The sequence below is a fragment of the Melospiza melodia genome, chromosome 8, assembly GCF_035770615.1.
Source record: "Melospiza melodia melodia isolate bMelMel2 chromosome 8, bMelMel2.pri, whole genome shotgun sequence".
NCBI lineage: Eukaryota > Metazoa > Chordata > Aves > Passeriformes > Passerellidae > Melospiza > Melospiza melodia.
Window position 1 is genome coordinate 2,269,862 of NC_086201.1, and position 20,814 is coordinate 2,290,675.

Genomic DNA, 20,814 nt, shown 5'->3' on the forward strand with positions numbered 1-20,814 from the left:
GCCAGGGAGGGGAAGGACAATCCCAGGGAGGGGAAGGACAATCCCAGGGAGGGGAAGGACAATCCCGGGGAGGGGAAGGAGCATCCCAGGGAGGGGAAGGACAATCCCAGGGAGGGGAAGGACAATCCCAGGGAGGGGAAGGACAATCCCAGGGAGGGGAAGGACAATCCCAGGGAGGGGAAGGACAGACCAGGGAGGGGAAGGACAATCCCAGGGAGGGGAAGGACAGACCAGGGAGGGGAAGGACAGACCAGGGAGGGGAAGGAGCATCCCAGGGAGGGGAAGGACAATCCCAGGGAAGGGAAGGACAATCCCACGGAGGGGAAGGAGGGCTCCCCTTCCACAGAAATCCAGTGACAGAGAGGGGAGCAGGGAATCTCCAGAGCAAGACACTGCGTCAAGACACAGGAAAGTTCCTCAGCACAAACTCACGCTACAACTTGTAGCTCGTAAGAGATGAGGAAACAAATGTATCCGAACACACAAAGCACAAACAGAAGGTTGGCCTAATTTTAATGTGGATTCTCCTTTTGAAAGCCTCAGACAATAGGAACTGTAGGGTGAACTAAAGGCTTTTGGCAGCAGCGTTCAGCAATCATTTCATCTGGAAATTCCATCCAGCCCCAAGTTTAATCACCTCTGAACAAACTATTCCTTCCTGAATTTGTCCATCTGTGAGATCATTTTTTATTTCCACATGTTCTGAAACACTGAGTTCTACAGTTTAATTACCCATCATTAGTAGATGTACTTTTTCTGTTTAAAGTACCTTCATCAATCATTTGGGTGGATTTGATGTGAAGCAGCTGGCCAGCAGGCTGAGCAGGAAGAAAAGACAAGTTAGCAAAATGCTCAGCCCCCAAAGCATCCTGAAATGCATTTCCATGGTTATCACACAGAGGTGGGATGTTGGCATGGATTGGGATGGAGAAATTAGAGGTATTTAGCAGTATCTGGGTTATTCACTTCCCATTCCCAACCTGATTTAAACCAGAATGATGCTTCAAAGGAAATCCTTTAAGTTTGATGCTGGGAATTTTTGTAACAGAAAATAACTCAGCAGATTTCAAGTTGTTTATATTTAGTTAAGTTATAGATGTGCTCATATGGAACCTTTATTCTTAGCTATTGGGGATAAAGAAATATCTACATCCAAAATAATGCCTTTCATTAGCAGCAAAATGAAAATTTTCCAGGTATTAAGGGACAGAATAATGATGTATTTTTACAGCTTTATTTTCCTTAAGATAGGAAGCATCATGGGGATTGCTGACTTTCTCCAGAGAAATTCCCCAGTTGTATTTGGAGTAGTCATAAGCACAAGTTTAAGGGCTCCCAGCGCCAGATGTTGTGTTTGATGGAGAAGGGCTCGTGCTCACACAGAAACAGGTGCTCCTCCTGTCACAGCTGAGGAATTCACTCAGCAATAAATCCTCCTGGCAGGCCAGAGGAACACCAAAGCTTCAGAAACGCAACAAAAAAATTTATGGGAGAATTCTGCTGTCTTGCCTCTCCAGGTGTTTATCCTGTGGTAGTCGATGAGTGTTTGAACGTGAACACAAACACTTCTATCAGCAAGATCAATAAGGAGAATTTCCCTTTGCAAGGAGAAGAAAAATTGTCTGGTTTTTCACTTGGATTTGTTTGCTGTTCGCTCGGCTGGCTTTTGTTGTTTGGGTTTTTCCCCCAGGACAACGATCACCTCCAGGCAGCCGGCACAGGAACAGATATTTAATAAACCACTGGCCAAACAGCAACAATGACTCAACTTTCAGTGCAGCAGCCTCAGGAGCGCTCATTGTGTGCTCTCAGGAACACGCTGGTGTCACGGAGCCCACAGCAGGAATGCCGGGCTTTCCTGAGCTCCCTGCCCTGAAAACCCAGCGGGGGCAGGGGCTGCCCCTCCCTGCAGCCTGGAGCAGCCAGAGTGTGTCCCACAGCTCGGGTGGGTGGCACACTGCAGCTCGGGTGGGTGGCACACTGCAGCGCGGGTGGGTGGCACACTGCAGCTCGGGTGGGTGGCACACTGCAGCGCGGGTGGGTGGCACACTGCAGCTCGGGTGGGTGGCACACTGCAGCTCGGGTGGGTGGCACACTGCAGCTTCTCCTCCTGGCATGTTCATCTAAGCGTTATTTATGCACAGACACCGCGGCTGTAGTGCCCTGAACTCGGACATCCAGCACTCCTGGGCACCCCAGAGGGGAGCACAGAGCTCACACACCAACTCGGCCCAGCACTGCTGGACTCCATGCCTCCACCCTGTGGGAAATGACTGCTAAAGTTCCATTTTAAGTTGAATGTTAACAGTTTCAGCCAAACTGTTAAAGTTTAATTTTATTAAACTTTACAAGAGAGGACTAAATAAAGAAAATTACAGCGCTGGGAGTCCCCTGTGACTAGCAGCCAGGTGGATCATCTACAAAATGGTTGCTCTGCCTTTTATACCCCTCAAAGTTACAGGGGTTGGGGAAGAGGACTCTGGAATGACATATTCTAATAACATCACTATACAGATATACAATATCTACCTCTTAATTGTGGGAGCCAACTATTACATCACTTATCTATACAACCCCTTCCCAGGATTGAGCCTGTGTTTCATTTTAAAGTTTCATTTTAAGTTGAATGTTAACAGTTTAAGCCAAACTGTTAAAGTTTAATTTTATTAATCTTTAACAAAACTACAACAGAGGACTAAATAAAGAAAAATTACAGTGCTGGGAGTCCCCTGTGACTAGCAGCCAGGTGGATCATCTACAAAATGGTTGCTCTGCCTTTTATTCCCTTTTATATCCCTCAAAGTTACAGGGGAGGGGAAGAGGACTCTGGAATGACATATTCTAATAACATCACTATACAGATATACAATATCTACCTCTTAATTGTGGCAGCCAACTATTACATCACTTATCTATACAACCCCTTCCCAGGACTGAGCCCATCTGCTTAGATCACCAATAACATTTTTAAGGAATCCTTTAAGGTACCTGCTGGAAATTCCACAGAAAAGCTTTGACATGATCCTCCCAGGATGCCAAGAATCATTTATTGAACATTATCCTCGTGGATGCCAAGAATGATCAGCCTTGCTGGAGGGAAGGTGGGCACACAACAAACCAATGTACATTCAGGCCTCTGCTCCCCAGTGGTGGCACTGTACCTCCACAGAAGCCACCACCTCTAAAAAAGGGCTTAAAAATCCTGCCTTAAGTAAAAAGCAACTTGAATATCACAGCTAAGTGAAAAAGGAAGAAGATGATGGAAACAGCAGCCTGGGCCATGGAACACTGGCTTTTCTCTTCCCTAGCAGGGAGGCTGAGCTGGGAGAGACCACGGCTGGGATAACACCTCGGGTAAGATTCCCCTGTGTTTTTAAACTGATTTTATTCCCAGTCATGCTCCATGCAGCATTTCAAACCACAGCTACCAGAGACCAGTTTACCTCCATTTCAGTGCCCATGCCTGTGTCTCAGCACAGTTGTCCCCATGGAGAGTTTCAGGGCAGATCAACAGTGACAGGATGTCTGCAGAGAGCCCAACAAGAGCCCCAGGCTGCCTCACCCTGCAGGGTAACAGGGGATGAGCTCAGGTGCTGTCCCAGGGACCTGGCTCACAGCTGGACCCTCAGCACCACAAACCCATCCAGAGCTGTTCTCTCCAGAAGTGTGCCCTGCTGACTGAAGATATTCCTGCTTTATGGCTTACAAGTGCCCTGGTTCTCCCACACTCCCCTGGCAACTGAAGATGCTCCTGGGACTGAGACCCCTCAGGTCTCACGGGTGATACCTGACACCCAAAATTCACCAGCCCCTGTTGGTAAATGGGATTCCTGATGCTGTGTTCTGATTCAGTCCATTCAGGCATTACCAGTTGGGGTTCTACATTTAAAGGACATCCCCTACTTTCTCCCCTCATCATTTCCAGACCTGTTAGTGCTGTCTGTTCTCTTCTTGGATCTGATTTTAGCACAAAGTTTTATGCCCACCTTTTCAGAATAAAATTCTAAGGACATCTCCAGCCAAAATCCAAGTAACATAAATTAGATACTGCTAAGATTATGTTGCAAATAGTCCTTCCAAAGTTTTATTAAACCTGGGATGTAACTGGATTTCACTGATCACTGTATCACCCCTTCTGTAATTGTGTCAGTCTGAATCTTTTATTTAGTTCCCACCTCATTGTTACCAGAGAACCTGCAAGACAGGAGTGAATTTTATCACCTATTCCTTGGAATGACAGAATCACAGAAGAGTTTGAGTCAGAGAGGACTTTAAAGCTCATCTCATTCCATGGCAGGGACACCTTCCACTATCCCAGGGTGCTCCAGCCTGGCCCTGGAAACTTCCAGAGATCCAGGGGCAGCCCCAGCTTCTCTGGGAGCCTGTGCCAGGCCCCTCTGCTGCTCTGCCTGGAAATCTTGAGTCTAGAGCCCCTGGAGCAAAATGTGACACGGAGATATTTAAAAGGCAAGGGAAGAGGACAAAACCCCTGTGAGAACAGGCCTGAACTGAGAGATCCTGAAAAAGAGAAGCAAATTCTTTCTGAAGAGGGAGGTTATTAAAAATGATACTGAATTGTGCCATTTTCCCTTTGTCACATACAGAACAGCTCCACTCACCAACACTGAGGAGTTTTCCCTTGACAATTCCCTTCCCAGGACAATGCAGGCAGCCTCCCTGGCAGCCCTTATTCCATCCATCATCCATCCATCCATCCATCCATCCATCCATCCATCCATCCATCCATCCATCCATCCATCATCTCTCACCCAGCTCCTGCCTTTGATCCTTGTGGGAAATGGATTTGTAGAAAGTTCTTGAAGCTTGACAGAAGGCTCACAGAGTGTGTATCTGTGTGTAACTGTTTGAGATAAGAAATGCTGACTTAGAAATGCCATGGAATAGGACAGACACTGTTGAGAGAGAAATGGAACTAGAAACAAGTTTTAAAGGGTGGTTTTGTAAATAGGACTGGATACTCTGGAGGAATAGAATTGTGAAAGATGAATTGTAGTAGACGCCACGAGGGGTAATTTTAGATTAATTGTTTTAAGCATTTAGAGCATGGTGTGGTAAAAGCTGATAGGCCAAGAAGCAATTATAATGTACTGTAATTGGGAAATATTTGGCTTCTGATTGTGATGGTGTGAATTCTAACATCTGTATCATCTCATCCTTCTCATGAGACTGAAAATGGAATAAAAGTTTTTAGAACACCTCTCAGTTACCCCATCTCTGAGTCAGAAAAACCCCAAATGCAACAGATCCTGAGTGCAGAATCTCTGTGCTGTTTTCCAGTCATTTCTGCTGCTGCAGCAGATTGGATCAGCCCAGCCCAAAGGCAGCAGCCACTGAGGAGTGACAGCAGCACAAAATGGGGATGTGGGGGAGGATCAGATACAAACAAGAGGAACTCTCCTCTCTCTGTTCTCCCAGCAGTTTTTGTCAAATACCCCACAACCAACACAAGCTTTTTGGACAAGTAGAAGGTGATTAAGAGGTTTCTGAAGCTGGCTGAACTGCTGGGAGAACAACTAAAAATTGTGGATGTTGAGACTTGCTTCTAAAGTTTTTGCATTACTGAACCTCTGGTTCAGAAAGAAGGAAGACAACGGGGAGAAAAGCTCAGATGGGCAACAGAAGATCCCTCAGAACACACTGTGCCAGCATGTAAATATCTTCAATTCATCAACACCAGATTCCAACACATTATTTACCCTTACACAAGAGAGAAACAGGAACTCATCATTTACCTCCTCTCTCCCATCTTCACTTTGAATGAAAGAGCTTCCAACACCAAAGAGGAAAAATTCTGGGATAATTAAGTTTCAGAGCATTATTTTTGCAAACAGGATTCTAGGAAATTAATTTGGCTTGATCTGCCATCCATCTGAATACTTTTAAGCCATGGAAAAGTCCAGCAGCACTCTGGAGCATCAGGATTTTTCAGGAGGGATCCAGAGCATTTCCACTGGAATGCAAAGTGGGATCTGTGCTCTCCTGGCTTCCCTGCAAGCCTCCACCCAAGAGGACGAGAGTCAGAATTTTTCAGCTGAACAGCAAAAAACTTTCACCTGAAAGCTCTGTTTTCATGGGTGCTTTCTCAGAGAAGTGCTAAATGCTGAGTTTGGGGCAGGAATGGAAGCAGAAACATCTTGTGGTTTGAAATCACCTCCTCACAAATGAATCAGGCTTTCACAGCTGGCGTTTAGCACAAGCACAGCACACAAAAAGCCATCAGGAGCTCTCTGCAGATCTCCATCACCCCAAATGGACGAGGTCAGAGGAGCCCTCACGTGTTGGGCTCTGTCCCAGTGGCAGAGGTGAAGTTAAATAAAATGTAACCAAGCTGTTACAATTTTTCTTTTTGACGGGTTTTGTGTGAAATTTAATAAAATTCAATATATCCCCAGGGACAACTTGTAAAACAGATCCTTTCCAAAATTTAAGATTAGAGTTTAAATGAAAATATTTAACTAGTAGTGTTTTCTATGCTACTTTTAAAGCAGCTTTATAAACAAATGATGACAAATCACCTAATTCTTTATAAAAAGTACAGTAATTCAAACAATTGTGTGCCATTTTGCAACTTTCACAGCCTAAACGTTTTTCAACCCTGAAACACAGAAATATTTAAAGAAAACTCTTCCATCATGTAATTGCTGTGAGCTAAAGAGAACTATCTGTACCCTCTACTGACAAACACCAGCAAAAATTGCTAAAATTAACAGTTACTGCAAAGTTTAATTTTGTCTTGTACACTCAACACTGCAACTCAACAACAAAATTAAACCACTTCCCTGTTTATGTGGAAATTCCTAGAAGGAAACAGTTTTTCATGCTAGAAGGCTTGATAAACTGATTGGTCATATTTAAAAATAGCTTTGAAAAACAGATCAAATTTCAACTTAGGAGATGATAATGAAATCTAAGAATTCAAAACCCAGCTGAAAGAATGAAGACCACTCCAATCTTTAGGCAGCTTTTAAGGAATGGAGATTAGTGTTATCTAGGTGAGATAAGAGCTCTCAACCTGAAAAAATAAGGCCAGGCTTCATTCACAAATAAAAGCCACCTCTAAATCACAAGTTGGTGAGGCACCAAAAGGCAGGAAGCTGCTGAAAGCACTAAATCAGCTCTGTGAGCAAGAGATGTGGAGATAAACCAGCCTGGGGTGGGATGGGACAGAGCTGCTGGGTGGGGAAAGGGTGAGGAGCAGCACAGGGACCCTCCAGGGCTGCCCTGGAGCCAGCCTGGCTCAGACCCTGCTGAGGTGGGAACAGCTCAGGGGCTGCACCCAGTGCCAGGGGCAGGGATGGCACTGCAGGGTGGGCACACGGGGATTTCATGGAATTGTACAGGGACAAATGTGGGGTCCTGAGCCCTGGGACACTGCACAGTGCAATGGGAACAGCTCAGGGGGCTGCACTGCAGGGTGGGCACACGGGGATTTCATGGAACTGCACAGGGACAAACGTGGTGTCCTGAGCCCTGGGACATTGCACAGTGCAATGGGGAACAGCTCAGGGGCTGCACTCAGTGCCAGGGGGGCACACGGGGATTTCATGGAATTGTACAGGGACAAACGTGGTGTCCTGAGCCCTGGGACACTGCACAGTGCCAGGGGGCTGCACTGCAGGGTGGGCACACGGGGATTTCATGGAACTGCACAGGGACAAATGTGGGGTCCTGAGCCCTGGGACACTGCACAGTGCAATGGGAACAGCTCAGGGGCTGCACCCAGTGCCAGGGGGGCACTGCAGGGTGGGCACACGGGGATTTCATGGAATTGTACAGGGACCAGTGTGGTGTCCTGAGCCCTGGGACACTGCACAGTGCAATGGGGAACAGCTCAGGGGGCTGTACCCAGTGCCAGGGGCAGGGATGGCACTGCAGGGTGGGCACATGGGGATTTCATGGAATTGTACAGGGACAAACGTGGTGCCCTGAGCCCTGGGACACTGCACAGTGCAATGGGGACTGCCAGGATGGGTGTGGAAACAACCTGGAGGTCGGTGGGTGAGTCTAAAGGCCAGAGCCCCACGGATTACTGCAGGTGGGCACCACAACAAAAGGTAATTTCAAAGAGGAAATGACCATTTCTGCTCAGAGCCGTATGGAGGAGGTGACATTTAAGAAGTGCCATTAAAACCAGGCAGGCAGCAGATGACAGAAACCAACTGCATGGGGCCTGCATCCAAACTGCTAATGCTCACCTCAAACAGGAATAACACCTTTAAATATAAAGTAGATCATCTCAGGAATCACTCTTAAATATGAAATAGATCATCTCAGGAATCACCTTTAATTGCGAAATTGATAACTTGAAGAAAAAAACCGGAATAAATAATTGAAGAAAATAAATGTGTCCATCTAGATTTCAGATCCCAGCTGGCCCAGGGACTGCTGCCTGCCCTCAGAGCCCTCATCCCAGCACAGCTCCCTGCCAGGGCCATGGAGGGCTGCCCTGTCCCAGAGCAGGGGCTGCTGCTGCTCTCTAAGTGGGACAGCTCCCAGCTGAAGGCAGTAAATGACGCCGATGTTGTCACTGCACACTAATGGCACACACTCCACGCTCTCAGGCAGCAGATGAGGGAGCTCTGAAGTGCTGAAGCTGCAGGAATTCTGGCTCAGCCCTGCCTGTGCTGCCTCCTGGCACTGCCCTCACACCGTGCTTTGTGCCATCTCATCAGACACCACTTGGCACCGGCCCCAGCACCATCGGGGCTGCTGCTCCCCCCGCAGCCTCCTTCCACTGGCAACTCCAGAAACAGCCAAAAGAGACCAGCCACGGATTGCTCTAAAACAGTCCTCACATCCACAGTCAACCAAACCAAAAAATGAAACACCACTGAGTTACTTTACCCACTTCCATTTCTTCCCCCAGAAATACAAACAAGAAAATCCCAAACCAAACAAGCAGAAACAAAATGAAAACTGCATGTTTTGCCCTCATAAGAAGTTCAGTATCTCTCAGAAAATACACAAGACATATCCTAAATGGTTTTGAGCACTGTCTCCCTTCAACTTTAAAAGTCAATCTGCCACAAGAACTTCTGCAATTTGTTAGAAAATGAATTTGCTTTCTTACGTGTATCCCATTTACACATGAAAAGCTGAAGCTATTAAAAAGTAACATAATTCTGAGCCATACAGATTCTTAGCATTTTCAAAATAATGATACAGATGCCTTCTAACAGAACCTTCAGATGAAACATCCTCAGTAACTTTTCAGGTATCAGCTTCAACAGTGCCAATGCTCAGAATTAAACCAGTAAAACTTAACTCATTTGCTGCCATCATTACAGAGAGTGGAAATCTTCCCAAGTGTGACAACAGCCTCATTTAGGGAAAACCCCAAACCAGACCAGCAGCAATGCCTAAATGGTGTTGTAATTACAATACACAATTTTGCTGTAAATGCAAAATGCAATCTTAATTCTTAGTTTTAATGAGGCAGATCGATATCTCAAAGTTCAGAAAGCAAAAGAATTTGAGAAATACTCTTTTTGGCCAAGATACTGCATTCATCTTCATTATCTATTCACTAAGTACAGACAATGTTTCCCTCATGTAATTAAAGAGTTATAAAAGCAGAGAAATGCATCTTGGCATTTCTTACATGCCCATCACAGTTAAGAGTACATAGGGGTTTGCTTTTAATTACATTGTCATTTCAGCGTTTTGTATTGAATTACCACCTCATTACACATCCATAGAAATCCTTTAAAACAAGAAGTTGTGCTTTAACAAAGTAAGGAATCTCCAAAGGTGATATTTAGATTAATCTAAGAACTTGTGGCCCTCTTGCCAGCTAACAGTGCCCAGCATCCCATCAGGGCAGGCAGGGCAGTTTAACAGCTCCCAGCCAGCACTGTGCCAACTCAGGAACAACACCAACATTAATTACAATTCTGCATTTTGAGTGAATCAGATCATCCTGCACCACTCTGACCAGAAACACCAGCTGAACACAAAATGGCCAAGCCTTTCACAAGGTGTTTTTAGAATTTGGAAACACTTAATTTCCCTACTTGCTATAGGGCCTCGCAGTGAAGTCCCCAGGATTTGGGGTGACACCAAAGATTCATTGCTCCAGTCAGCACATAAATTGTCTGCTTTTCTTTCCAGTTACAGCTTTAACAAGGACATTTTGAAGAAAACCAGAAATGTTGACTTTCCTCATCAGGAATTAAATTCTTGTGAAACCATGATGATAAGCATGCAATGGAAAAACCCTTGCCTGCTCTCTTTGCACCCAGAGCTGAAGGATTTGATGCATCCCATCTACATTTGGGATTCCTGGCCGCAGAGATATGCAACGTAAACAACATGGCAGTAAATATTCATTTTCTGTGGGATTAAGCCTAAATATGCTCTGCTGTTTGGCACTGTAGTCACAAACTGTTTCTAAGAAAAAACCCCTCCACCACACAGACAGTGCAGGGAGAGAAGACAAGAGATGCCACAGAAAGTCACTGGCATCCAATAGCACTTCAATCCCATATGGAAATAACAGGAAATAAGATGTGCCGAATTTGAAGCACCAAGGCAACAAAAACACGTGAAGATTTCATCACACAAGAACTTGGCTGTAAAATCTGTCGTTTTCTTGATCTTTTTAGGGAGTTTTCATTTTCAGGAACATCAGAGAGCTAACAGCTCATGGATGCTACCAACCAGCTCGAGCAGGCATTTGCATTAAGCTGATTTTAGTTAATTAAGTGGTGGAAATGCATCTCTCCTACACCCAGAAACCACTTCCACAATCAGATTCCTTGTCAACCTCTCCCTTTTTACAGCCTGCAAAAACTACAAGTGGAGAAGGTTGGAAGAAAAGGTGGAATGAATGAATGAACAACATTAGGAATGAAAAACACTGGAGGGGCTGTTATTGTTCCTCTTCCCTAAAAGTAATGATATGACAAAAATTAATGTCTGTGGTTAAACAGAGAAGAAAAAAAGGGGTTTTTTTTGAGTCTGAGTCTGTCCTCATTTGCTGATCAGCTAAACTCATCACCTAAGGAATTTTAACCTCAAATTCCAGAAAGGTGGGAATGGGAAAAATACAAAACCCATTCAAATACTCTCCATGAAACCCAGCTGAAAACTATTATTCTTGCAAACAGTGATTCTCTTCTTGCAGAAAGGAGCTTTTCCTGCCCTCAATTTACACCCAGCACATGCACACAAACTTATTGAAGCTTTTTCTTCTCGTGTGTGCAGGGTAGAGATGCAAATAAAGTCATGAGAGCAGCATCTCTCCGGGAATGTCTGGAAAGCAGAGCTCCACCACAACGATGCTCACATGTTCTGATGGTGCATTTGCACAATTAAAGCTCTTTTCAGAAGATTTGGGCTTTATAACTGTTAAGTATTAACAGATTACTTAGAAATAGTTAACAGATTTTTGAGCTGTAGTAATTTATAACACCAAGCTCTCCATAACTCAGTCTATGGCTGGAAACAGTATTAAAGAGTTTTATTTAATGAAACAAATCCTGCTCTTAACAGCAACATTAGGAGTAGGGGTAGTACATTTAATAAAGAACTTGTACACTGATAACATAAAGGAATCTTGACTTTAAAAGCAGCACTAATTCTGAAGTAGTTTATTACCCCACAATAAAGTGAATAAAGTGATTAGAGTCCAACCACACTCATGGACAGCTCACAGGGAACACAGCAGCAGAAAGAATTCCAAACATTGCCAGACCTGTGGCAGGATTTTCAAGGGTTACCAAGTTAATAATGAAAGGACAGTAAAAAAGAGACATTACACAAGTAAATCAAAGAAAAAGCTCATGTTCCCCTTCAATTCCTTCAGGACACCCAACCATTCAGCTTGTAAAGTCACACCATGCAAAGCAGGTTTTACAGTTCTCAACAGATTTTTTTTTGGGGGGGGGGGGGAAGACACAATTTAAAAAATAATTTCTCAGGTAATAATCGCTGTGACAGAAGAGAATGATTAATTAAAATCAGAGAATAAAACATCCTCCATGCAGTGAAAATACAACTTCAACTACAGAGGTGTCTTTGACACGCCAGTACCTTCAGCTAAATTACTCAAGATCATCTGGGTGGCTGGGGAATGATCTGGAATTAGGAGAAATAGAGAATCAACACTTTTCTGAGGTGGTTCCTTTTGCTTAGGTGATTCTGAGCTTGATTTTAGCTTCACTTCTAAAAAATCCAAGTCTTGCTCCCTGTAGGAGACTGCAGAGCTGCTCTGATTTGGGACCACCCAGGCACCAAAGGCAGGGCAGGTATCTCAGTGAGATGATGGGCTGGGAAATGAGGAGTTTATGAGGAACAAAAGGAACGATGAGATTTTAAACCAAGATTATGGGTGAGGAAAATCCTCAAAACTCCTTCAGCATCACCCACACTTTGAGCTGCACGTTTCACAAATCTCAGAAAATGCTGAAAGTGCCGTTCTCTGTTCCTGCAATCACAAAAGCAGCGGAACACAAGCACACGTCCCTGGGGAGGGGAGCACCCAGATCGTATCTGCAGAGAGCCTGCTCTGATGAACAAGCTGCTTCAGTCACAAGTTTTCCTGTGAAGCTCCCTCCAACCTTGCCTCACCTACAGCACAGGCACAGGAAGCTTGTTCTGAGATATTTTATTATTAATTCAGGGTTTTCTGCTCCTCTGAAATGAAACGTGGCCGCAGGTTTATCTCAGGAGTGTATCAGAGGGCACACGGAGAACCTTGACCCGGGCACTTTGCTTTCTTGTTTAGTTAATGTGCATTCATCTCGGCCTCTGGAGTTCCTACAGATGGGTGCAAACCTACACCCACTTTGATCCAGGCATCTACAAATATTTTCAATCCTAATAACAACACAGATGCTCTTTCTCAAATATCTTAGTCAGAACAGGGAAATATTTTCACTCTCTTAACAAACTCACTAGAAATTCCTGTCCATTTGCAGTACATTTCCAGGATTTCATAATGCAGTTTACAGATAATAAAATAAATCGCTTTGAACCTAAATAGCACTTCCACACCCACCACGCAGGAAAAAAACCACAACATTTTCACCTATTAAAAGAACCCCGGTATTAATTGGCCATGTAAACATCTGCAGAAAATAGCTGTGTTTAAAAATAAATGAACAAATAGAGCAAAGCAAACCCCCAATTGCTGAAGGAGAGGAGCTGGAGCTGCACACCAGAGAGAGGCACCTCCACACCTGAGCTCCAGGATTTTCTCAACCACTGCCAGTATTTCAAAATGTAAGACCTGGACAGACTGATTTTCACACTAAAGACTGGAAAAAAGAAAATTCTGGTGATGATGATGTTAGAACCAATCCATCAGGTAGGGTTTTAAACAGAAATAAGTCACTTAAGAAACACTTCTCATAAAAACGCCTGCACTTCAAGCAATCTTACATAATCTTGTAGTTCTGATCATAAAGCCAACAGTTTACTGTTGCATTTATTTATTTTTAGACTTGCCTAAAATTGTAGAGCGTCTGCAGTCCTGGTGTGAGTAGAAAATAGTATAATAATTGTTAAGTACCGGAACACTTAAAGTGTAATACTGGAATAACCACCAAAACAATGTCATTAACATGAGAGCAGCCCGGATTGCAGGCAGTTTCCTGCTCATTTAGCCAAGATTCATTCTTCACAGGCAGGAGGAACATTCTTTTCACCTTACCAAGGACAACCCGAGCGAGCAACGTTCAAGAAAAGACGTTCCTTATTGCTTAGCTGTTCTTTTTTTATGGAGTCTGATAGGTAATGTCAACAAAAACCACTATTCTGTGCTCTAGGCAAAAGGATCTTAGAGGTGGACGTGGAAGGGAGACAGGCACGGAGAGCAGATGGCAGCAAGTGTCTCAGAAACTGTTCCAGAGAGGGGGAAAAGTTTCCCTGCAGAACATATTGCTGAATTGAGGGAACGCCGCTGAGCTGAAAAATCAGCCTTTGGGAAAAGCCGACGCACACGTCGTTACTGCAAGGCAAAAGCTGTCAGAAATCATGTCGGGTTTCAAAAGGAGAATAAAAGTTAAACATCCCGAACAAGCTTCTGGCTGTCCTTAACCCTCTGGTGAGCACAGGCAGGGATTTTGGGTTTCTGCTGGCAGCGCTCGCCATTTCATAGCACACTGAGCGCACACAGCGCGGATCGATAGCACTACAGACACAAGACGAGACTCATCCATTTACTAACCACAGCAAAACGGCCTCTTCAGCAAAACTACGGCTGGAAATGTAAAAGGCATCCTTACAGGCATCCCGTTCCTCCCTTCTCCCGGTCACACGGGCAGCTGGGAGCTTTTAGCCTGGTAAACAAGCGTAGCTTCGCACACCCTGCAAGGATGCTAAAAACCCACACAGGGCACTCGGTACACGGGCACGGAGCGCCAGGCCGGCTGGGAACTCGCAGGAGATCCTCGCACAGCTCCTGAGAGGGTTTGGGTGAGGCTGACGGAGCCCCGAGCACCAAGGGACCAACAGCTGCCCAACCACTGGTTGCTGCCATCACAATTTTCCTGCTGGAGAAGCGTGGGGAGTCCTCACACCCCGCTCGCTTCCCAGAGCTGGCGTTTGAACCTCAAACTCTGCTGTTTTAAAGAGAAAAATCACTAGGTTTGTTTTTTTTTGTTTTTTGGGTTTTTTTTTTTTTTTTTTTTTTTTAGCAAAATACAAAGGGTTACAAATGATTCTTCAGAAACGCAGAGCCTGGCTTTTCACCCCAATTCTGTTGGTACATCTCCACACGCACACACCCCTCGCCACCACCACCACGAAATGACGAGCTCAGCCTTTCAGAGCGGCACCTTTTCCGAATTAATGAAGCATTAACCGAGGTCGCTATTCACCAGTGAACAGTCCGGGGAAAGAGACAGCAAACTGGAGCAAAGAGCAATTTCAGCTGGGTAATTCTTATTTAAAAGCAGCATCCAACACCCGTAACTGCGCTGCCAGGTTACTTGTGTGACACTAGGTGGTTATGTCTCCACATTTATTCCACACAATTGAGCTGAAATCCAAGCGCTGGGAGCGTTTCAAGTGCTCACGCTATATATATATATATATATTTTTTTTTTTTAAGAATAAACACGAAAGCAGCTTCTGCCTTTACAGTTGCTGCCATCCACAAACATTTGCCGCCTGAAAAAAAAAAAAAATAAATCGCTTCCCATTCATACAGAGCCAGCCCAAGTTCCCAAGTGCTGACCCCAAAGCCCTCAGTTTCAAGTGACAAATCCAGGAACATTCACTTACCTGATGAGCAAGAGATAAGAAAAACAGCGAACGCCAACTTAGTAGCAGCTCCCATTTTCCAATGCTGTTAAAACATTTAAGTGACTTTAAGTATCCAGTTTTCTGGGTCCTGCAAGCTGGAAAAATCTCCCTTCTTGCTGAACCGTTATAAAGCGATTTATAGCAACATTTCTGCAGCAGGTAGTGTTCATAAAACACTAAAAATCAGGTTTGTTTAGACACTGACGACCTCCCCGCGGCTCTTTCTAGAGAGAATCCGGGTTGAGGGAGGGATAAATATATTTGGAACCGTGTTTCAAAACACACGTGTCATTTGGCTTCTGTACAAACGGTGGCAAAATTCAACTCATAAAAGTAATGCTACGAATCCACTTGAAAAAAAAAATTAAAAACCAAAACAAAATAAGTCAACGATCAGGCTGCTGAGCACGACGAAGTCTCTGAGTCTCCAAGTGTTTTCCACATCAGGCGCCGTGAAGGATCATCCCCGGTGGGTGCGAGTGTCGGGGGTCGGGTCGGGATCAGTCCGAGGCGATGTTTTCGTCCTGCCTGCCCCCTTCACACCCCGTGTAGTGTTCGGGAGAAGAGCAGCTCCATTCCAGTTCCAAACCTCGAGGCGAAGAGAGGAAGTTTTATTTTTTTTTTTTGTCAGTTTGTCGATGAAAAACTACCTTTAAAAAACCAGCCACCAAGCTACACGTGGGTTTTCTTTAATAAATGCTGAGGGGTTTAGCGTAGCCCAGGAGAGGGGAAGGGGGGAAACAACAGTCTGGGGACAAACAAACCTTCGGGCTCCCCGGGAAGTGGCAAATCTCTAGTCCTTGGGCAGGCAGCGAGAGCAGTGCATCCCCCCAGTCTTCGCCGCCCTTCTCCAGCACCAGCACTCCCGAATCCCAGCAAGATTTCCAATTCTTCTAGGAGATTTCCATCCCCTCCCCCCGCGAGAGGCTATATTTGGTATTTAACACACAAGAGTGGCTGGGGAGGGGGGGGGGGGGGGTACAAAAAAAAAAAAAAAAAAAAAAAGAAAAAAATTTAAAAATTAAAATGCAGTATCCAGGCGCTGGGGAGGAGGGTGGTATATATTCTTTGTGGCAAATCCTCGCCGTGCTTCCAGGAGAACCAGGTTTCTTTGGAAGGGAGGCGGCTGTGCCTCACGGCGGGCTGGGGCTGGATGGATCCAGGCTCCTCCGGCTCCTCACGGGTCCTGGATGGATCCTCGCTCCTCTCCCTCCTCACGGACACATCTCCTCCTCGCCCCGCCGCTGCTCACACGGAGACTCCACGAAATCCACTCCTCCGAGCTCAATCCAGTTCTTGCCTTTTTCTTTTTTTTTTTTTCCTCTTTTTTCTTTTCCTCCTAGGAGCGAGCAGCAGGAGACGGCAGGGGCGGGGAGGCAGAGCCTTCTCCCCGCGCCTCCCACACGGCGGAGCGGGGAGCGATCCCCTCGTCACCCTCTCCCCTAACTCTGACCCCGGCTCAACTCTCCGGTCTCCCGGGTGGCGGAGGCAGCGCGGCTCAGCCCAACTTTGTCCCTCCAGCAGTGCAGCTTAGGGGCTGGCGAGGCGAAAAGGCCGAGCCGGGGGATTCTCTCCGGGCGGCGGCGGCCGTGCCTAGAGCCCGCCGAGTGTCGCTGGCAGCGCGGAACAGCCCTCGGTGCCCTGCTGCCGCTGCTCCCCCGTGGTAATCTCATATCTACCCATTCACCCGTGTGGCGTGTGGAGAACCGGCCCAAGATGGCGGCGCCCGGGCGATTGTTTTTGTTTCCTCTCCGCCTCCCCCTCCTTCCCCACGGCCGCGGCGGCCGCCCCGGATTGACAGCCACATTACCCAATCACAAGGCGGGTTTGGCCGCTTAGCCCCGCCCACCTCCGCTCGCCCCTCCTATCGGCGGCGGGGCGGAGCGCGCTCCCCCACGCTGGCCCCGCCCCTCGCGGCCCGCGCGCGCCGCCTCACGGGCGCGCTCCTGCCCGCCCTTCCCGCCCCTCAGGGCGCGGCCCCTCCGGCGCCCTCGCCCCGCTCCGCCCCGACCCCCCCGGTGTCCGTAATTCACTCTCGGGGGGCTCTCTCGAGGTGTTGGGGGGCTGTGCTGTGCTTCCAGGCTCGGGTGATGGAGGCAAAGCGCTGCCGGCAGCCACGCGGTGGGACCTGGCTGGGAGGGGTCACAGCGGTGTAACGTGTACATCACGGTGTGGGGCTGGGGGCGCTGCCTCAGGGGTCAAATGTCGGCCTGGCTTTCCGCCTCATCCCCAGCCCAGCCTAAAAACGTCCCTGAAAATGTCCTATGGGCAGTCCAGGTGAGAGCTACGGCTGTGGTGGTCTCACGTTGCTCAGGAGCCTCACTGCTGCTGCAGCACAGAATCAGAGTCACAGAAGGGTCTGGGTTGAAAAGGACCTATAAAAGTCATTAATTTCCAACCCCCTGCCATGTGCAGGGACACCTTCCACCATCCCAGGCTGCTCCCAGCACTGTCCAACCTGGCCTTGGACGCTTCCAGGGATCCATGGACAGTCCCAGCTTCTCTGGGCACCCTGTGCTGGGGCCTGCCCACCCTCACAGGGAACAATCCCTTCCCAGTATCCCATCTGAATGAAACCTGCCCTCTTTTAAGCTGGAATCCATTCCAGTTGCCCTGTGACTCTAAGCAGTTCTCTCTGTGTTTCTGGTGGGCTCCCCCAGGTGCTGGAAGGCCCTGGAGTGTGTTTGTGGCCTCAGCTCCAGGTGAGATGCACCATTAACAGCTGCCCAGTGTGTCCTGTCCAGGTAATTAATTAGCTCTGCTCCTGCCTGAGTTTGGTGTCACTCCTTACACCTTTTTTTTTTTTTTTTTTTTTTTTTAAAGGAAGCCATATCTACATCTCTTGTCTCTGGATAAAAAGGAAAATGTGGCTCTTAGATCTGGAGATCCATGTGGGAAAGCACAAGAGCCTTAGTGCTGGCCTTTGATTTCTGTATTCTATAAAGACCTGTGGTTGCACAAGCAACAAGTGCCAAGTTCTCTGAGAACTGGTTATGCTGTTCCCCAAGCCCAGATAGGCATTAAGTGCTTCCAGATTCCTTTTCAAACTGTTTGGTGGCATGGACTAAGGTGATTTTTTGGGATGTGAATAGTTGGTGGTACTACACTGGAAGGAAAATTATCTGTACTTCACATATATGAATATACAGCCAAGTCAAGCAACACTGCCAAGCTCTAACTCACAGATCTGGTGATCCACCAGGATCCAAGAAATGGATCTATTTCAGTTTTTTTACTTTGAGATGTCTGCTTGAGTTCTTAATCAGACAACCTTGGTGTTTCTCTGTCGTGTCCCAACACTTCCCAACATTAAATTCACCCAGTGTCCATAATTTTTTTTTATGATTTGAAACATCCCAAACACAAAATAAGATGTCAGGGCTTGTGCACATCTAGAAGCATCAAGACATGTGGCAACACCTTTTATGCCATCTTTTATCCAAGTATTTCAGAATGATTTACAAGCCTTAATTAATGTTAAGTGTTACAACACTCCTACTTAATCTGTAGTTTTTAATATTCTTCAATAGCAGAATATTTAAACGTGACCTGTTCTGCAGGTTGTGTTTTCACTTGGCTCAGCTTCTTCAGAACCCTGGTCATGTTGCCACATGAGTAGGAAATCACAGCTAAAAATATTGCTGCTGTGTGTGAATATATATTTATATATGTACTTCCCATTGCAGGGATCCAGCTTAGTTGTCAGAGGGTTTTTTTTTTTTGCTGAAAGAATGTAAATTATGGTCCATATTTCTATTTTACAAGTTGTTTTTGATAAAAATAGAAGAAATGTGTCACCTATATAAGAGAATTTGCAAGGAGGTGCCTCTTACTCAAGGAGCTTATTATCCTTTTTGCTTTTTGCTTGCAGGATTCCTCTGGCAGAGCAAAAATCCTTCTGGCCATCCAGGAAATGCTACAAAAATTCTGTGGGGCTGCTCTTGTCCATCACCTGGTGATCAGCACCACAGGAATCACAAGGAGAGCTCATTCCTGCCTTTTCCTTCCCACTTTGGAGCAGCTCTCCCTGCCTGAACTGGGGGTTTGCTCCCATTTAATTACTCTAAAAAAAAAATAAAGTTTGGTGTGGATATTGTACAGACCTTAGGAGGAATTGCCAACCCTTTTTATGAGGTGCTTGATGCAAAATGCTCCAAGGGCTTTGGGCTAGGCTGTTGTTTTATTGCTAGTAAAAGGATGAGTTTTAGCCCAAGCAGACACATTAAATGTCAGCACAGTTGCTGTCTCCTCTTTATTTTTAAATGTCTTTCTCATGTGAATTTTGGGGGTGTTTCCCTTTTTCACCTTTTGGCTCCTCATTTCTATTTTCCTTTTGCCTTAAACTCCAGATCTTTTTTTTTTTTTCCTTCCTCCTTCCAAGATCAATCTGTCTGTGCATTTTTAATGAATCATTTGCTGTGACATATGAGCACTGAAGACACAGTGTCAGGGACTTCAGCATCTGTGGAGAGCAGGAGGAGATGAAATGGATGTGAACTTAGCTTCAGTCTTTTGTTCCTGTGGGATGGGGCTTTGCCTAGAGGCAGCACAAATATAACTTTTCCTTCCAGGGAATAATGAGCAGAGTTAAAACCCAGCAATGGCTCATTTTTCTCTCTGGAGCACTGCTAGGAATTGAGGATTTCAGCTGTGCCTTTTCTTAGCAGTGAATCAACACAAAACCCAACGTGGTGGGAAAGGAGTTTTTGTGCAGAACTCATTGACAACACCTAGAGAAGCATTTCTGAATGGAAAATGGGAACCAGGGGCTTTCTAACATCAGGAGGGGCACCAACAGAGAGAATCCTTGTCATCATCTCTTTCATCTTGCCTTGTGGTCTAAGTCATTCCCCCTTTGAAACTCTGCAGGAAGAGAAGACACCATTCAGGCACTGTCCTTATATAACCAAACCAAATAAAAGGACCAGAATGGCAAGAAATTAATCTCTCCCAGGGCTGCCCTCTTTACCAGCCAGCCTCACTTTCCTTTGGGGAACAGTGCTGGATGGCAACCTAAATTATTTCATTTTAGAAAAGGTAAATAACTGCCTTAAAGTATTTTTACTTCCATGTGTATGACTTATGTGAAACTCATCATATTCCAAAAGAGCTTTAATACAAATTTTCAGTTCTGTTGCTGTGGACAGATAATAAAATTCCTACAAATTATTCATTATTTTGCACCTTTTACTCTGTTCCAAAACTATTGAGATACTTTACAGTTATATGAGTAGCACAACTTGAAAACCTGAGAGAATGTGGGATTCATGGAATTAATTAATGCTGATGGACTGAAAGGAAATCCAAAGCTTGCCTCTGCAATGCTTTTGGGCTGGGGCAATAGAAGTGACCACCAAAATGTTCTCCTTTCATGTTTTAAATCAAACTTACAGATTTTAGATGCAGTTGTTGAATCCAGCTGAGTGTCCACAAATTGAAATACAGGCAGAAATCACAGCCCTGCTTTGGTGTAGGGCTGAAGTGGGATCATTTTATTCACACGAGCAGTGCCAGGATTTGGCCTGGATCATGTTCTGCAAAGCT

General features: G+C 45.8%; 1 protein-coding gene across 2 annotated transcripts in view; it reads right to left on the minus strand.

Moving 5' to 3' along the window:
- The window catches only part of ACVR2A (activin A receptor type 2A), a 55,097-nt gene extending 38,060 nt beyond the window's left edge, over positions 1-17,037 (minus strand). The window contains exon 1 of one of the 2 annotated variants that reach the window (XM_063161551.1): positions 15,250-17,037. In XM_063161551.1, the coding sequence (XP_063017621.1) occupies positions 15,250-15,304 (55 nt within the window). In that variant the 5' untranslated portion in view covers positions 15,305-17,037. The remainder of the gene's footprint in view (positions 1-15,249) is intronic. The other variant, XM_063161552.1, reaches the window with a different exon arrangement.
- Between the last annotated feature and the right edge of the window lie 3,777 nt (positions 17,038-20,814).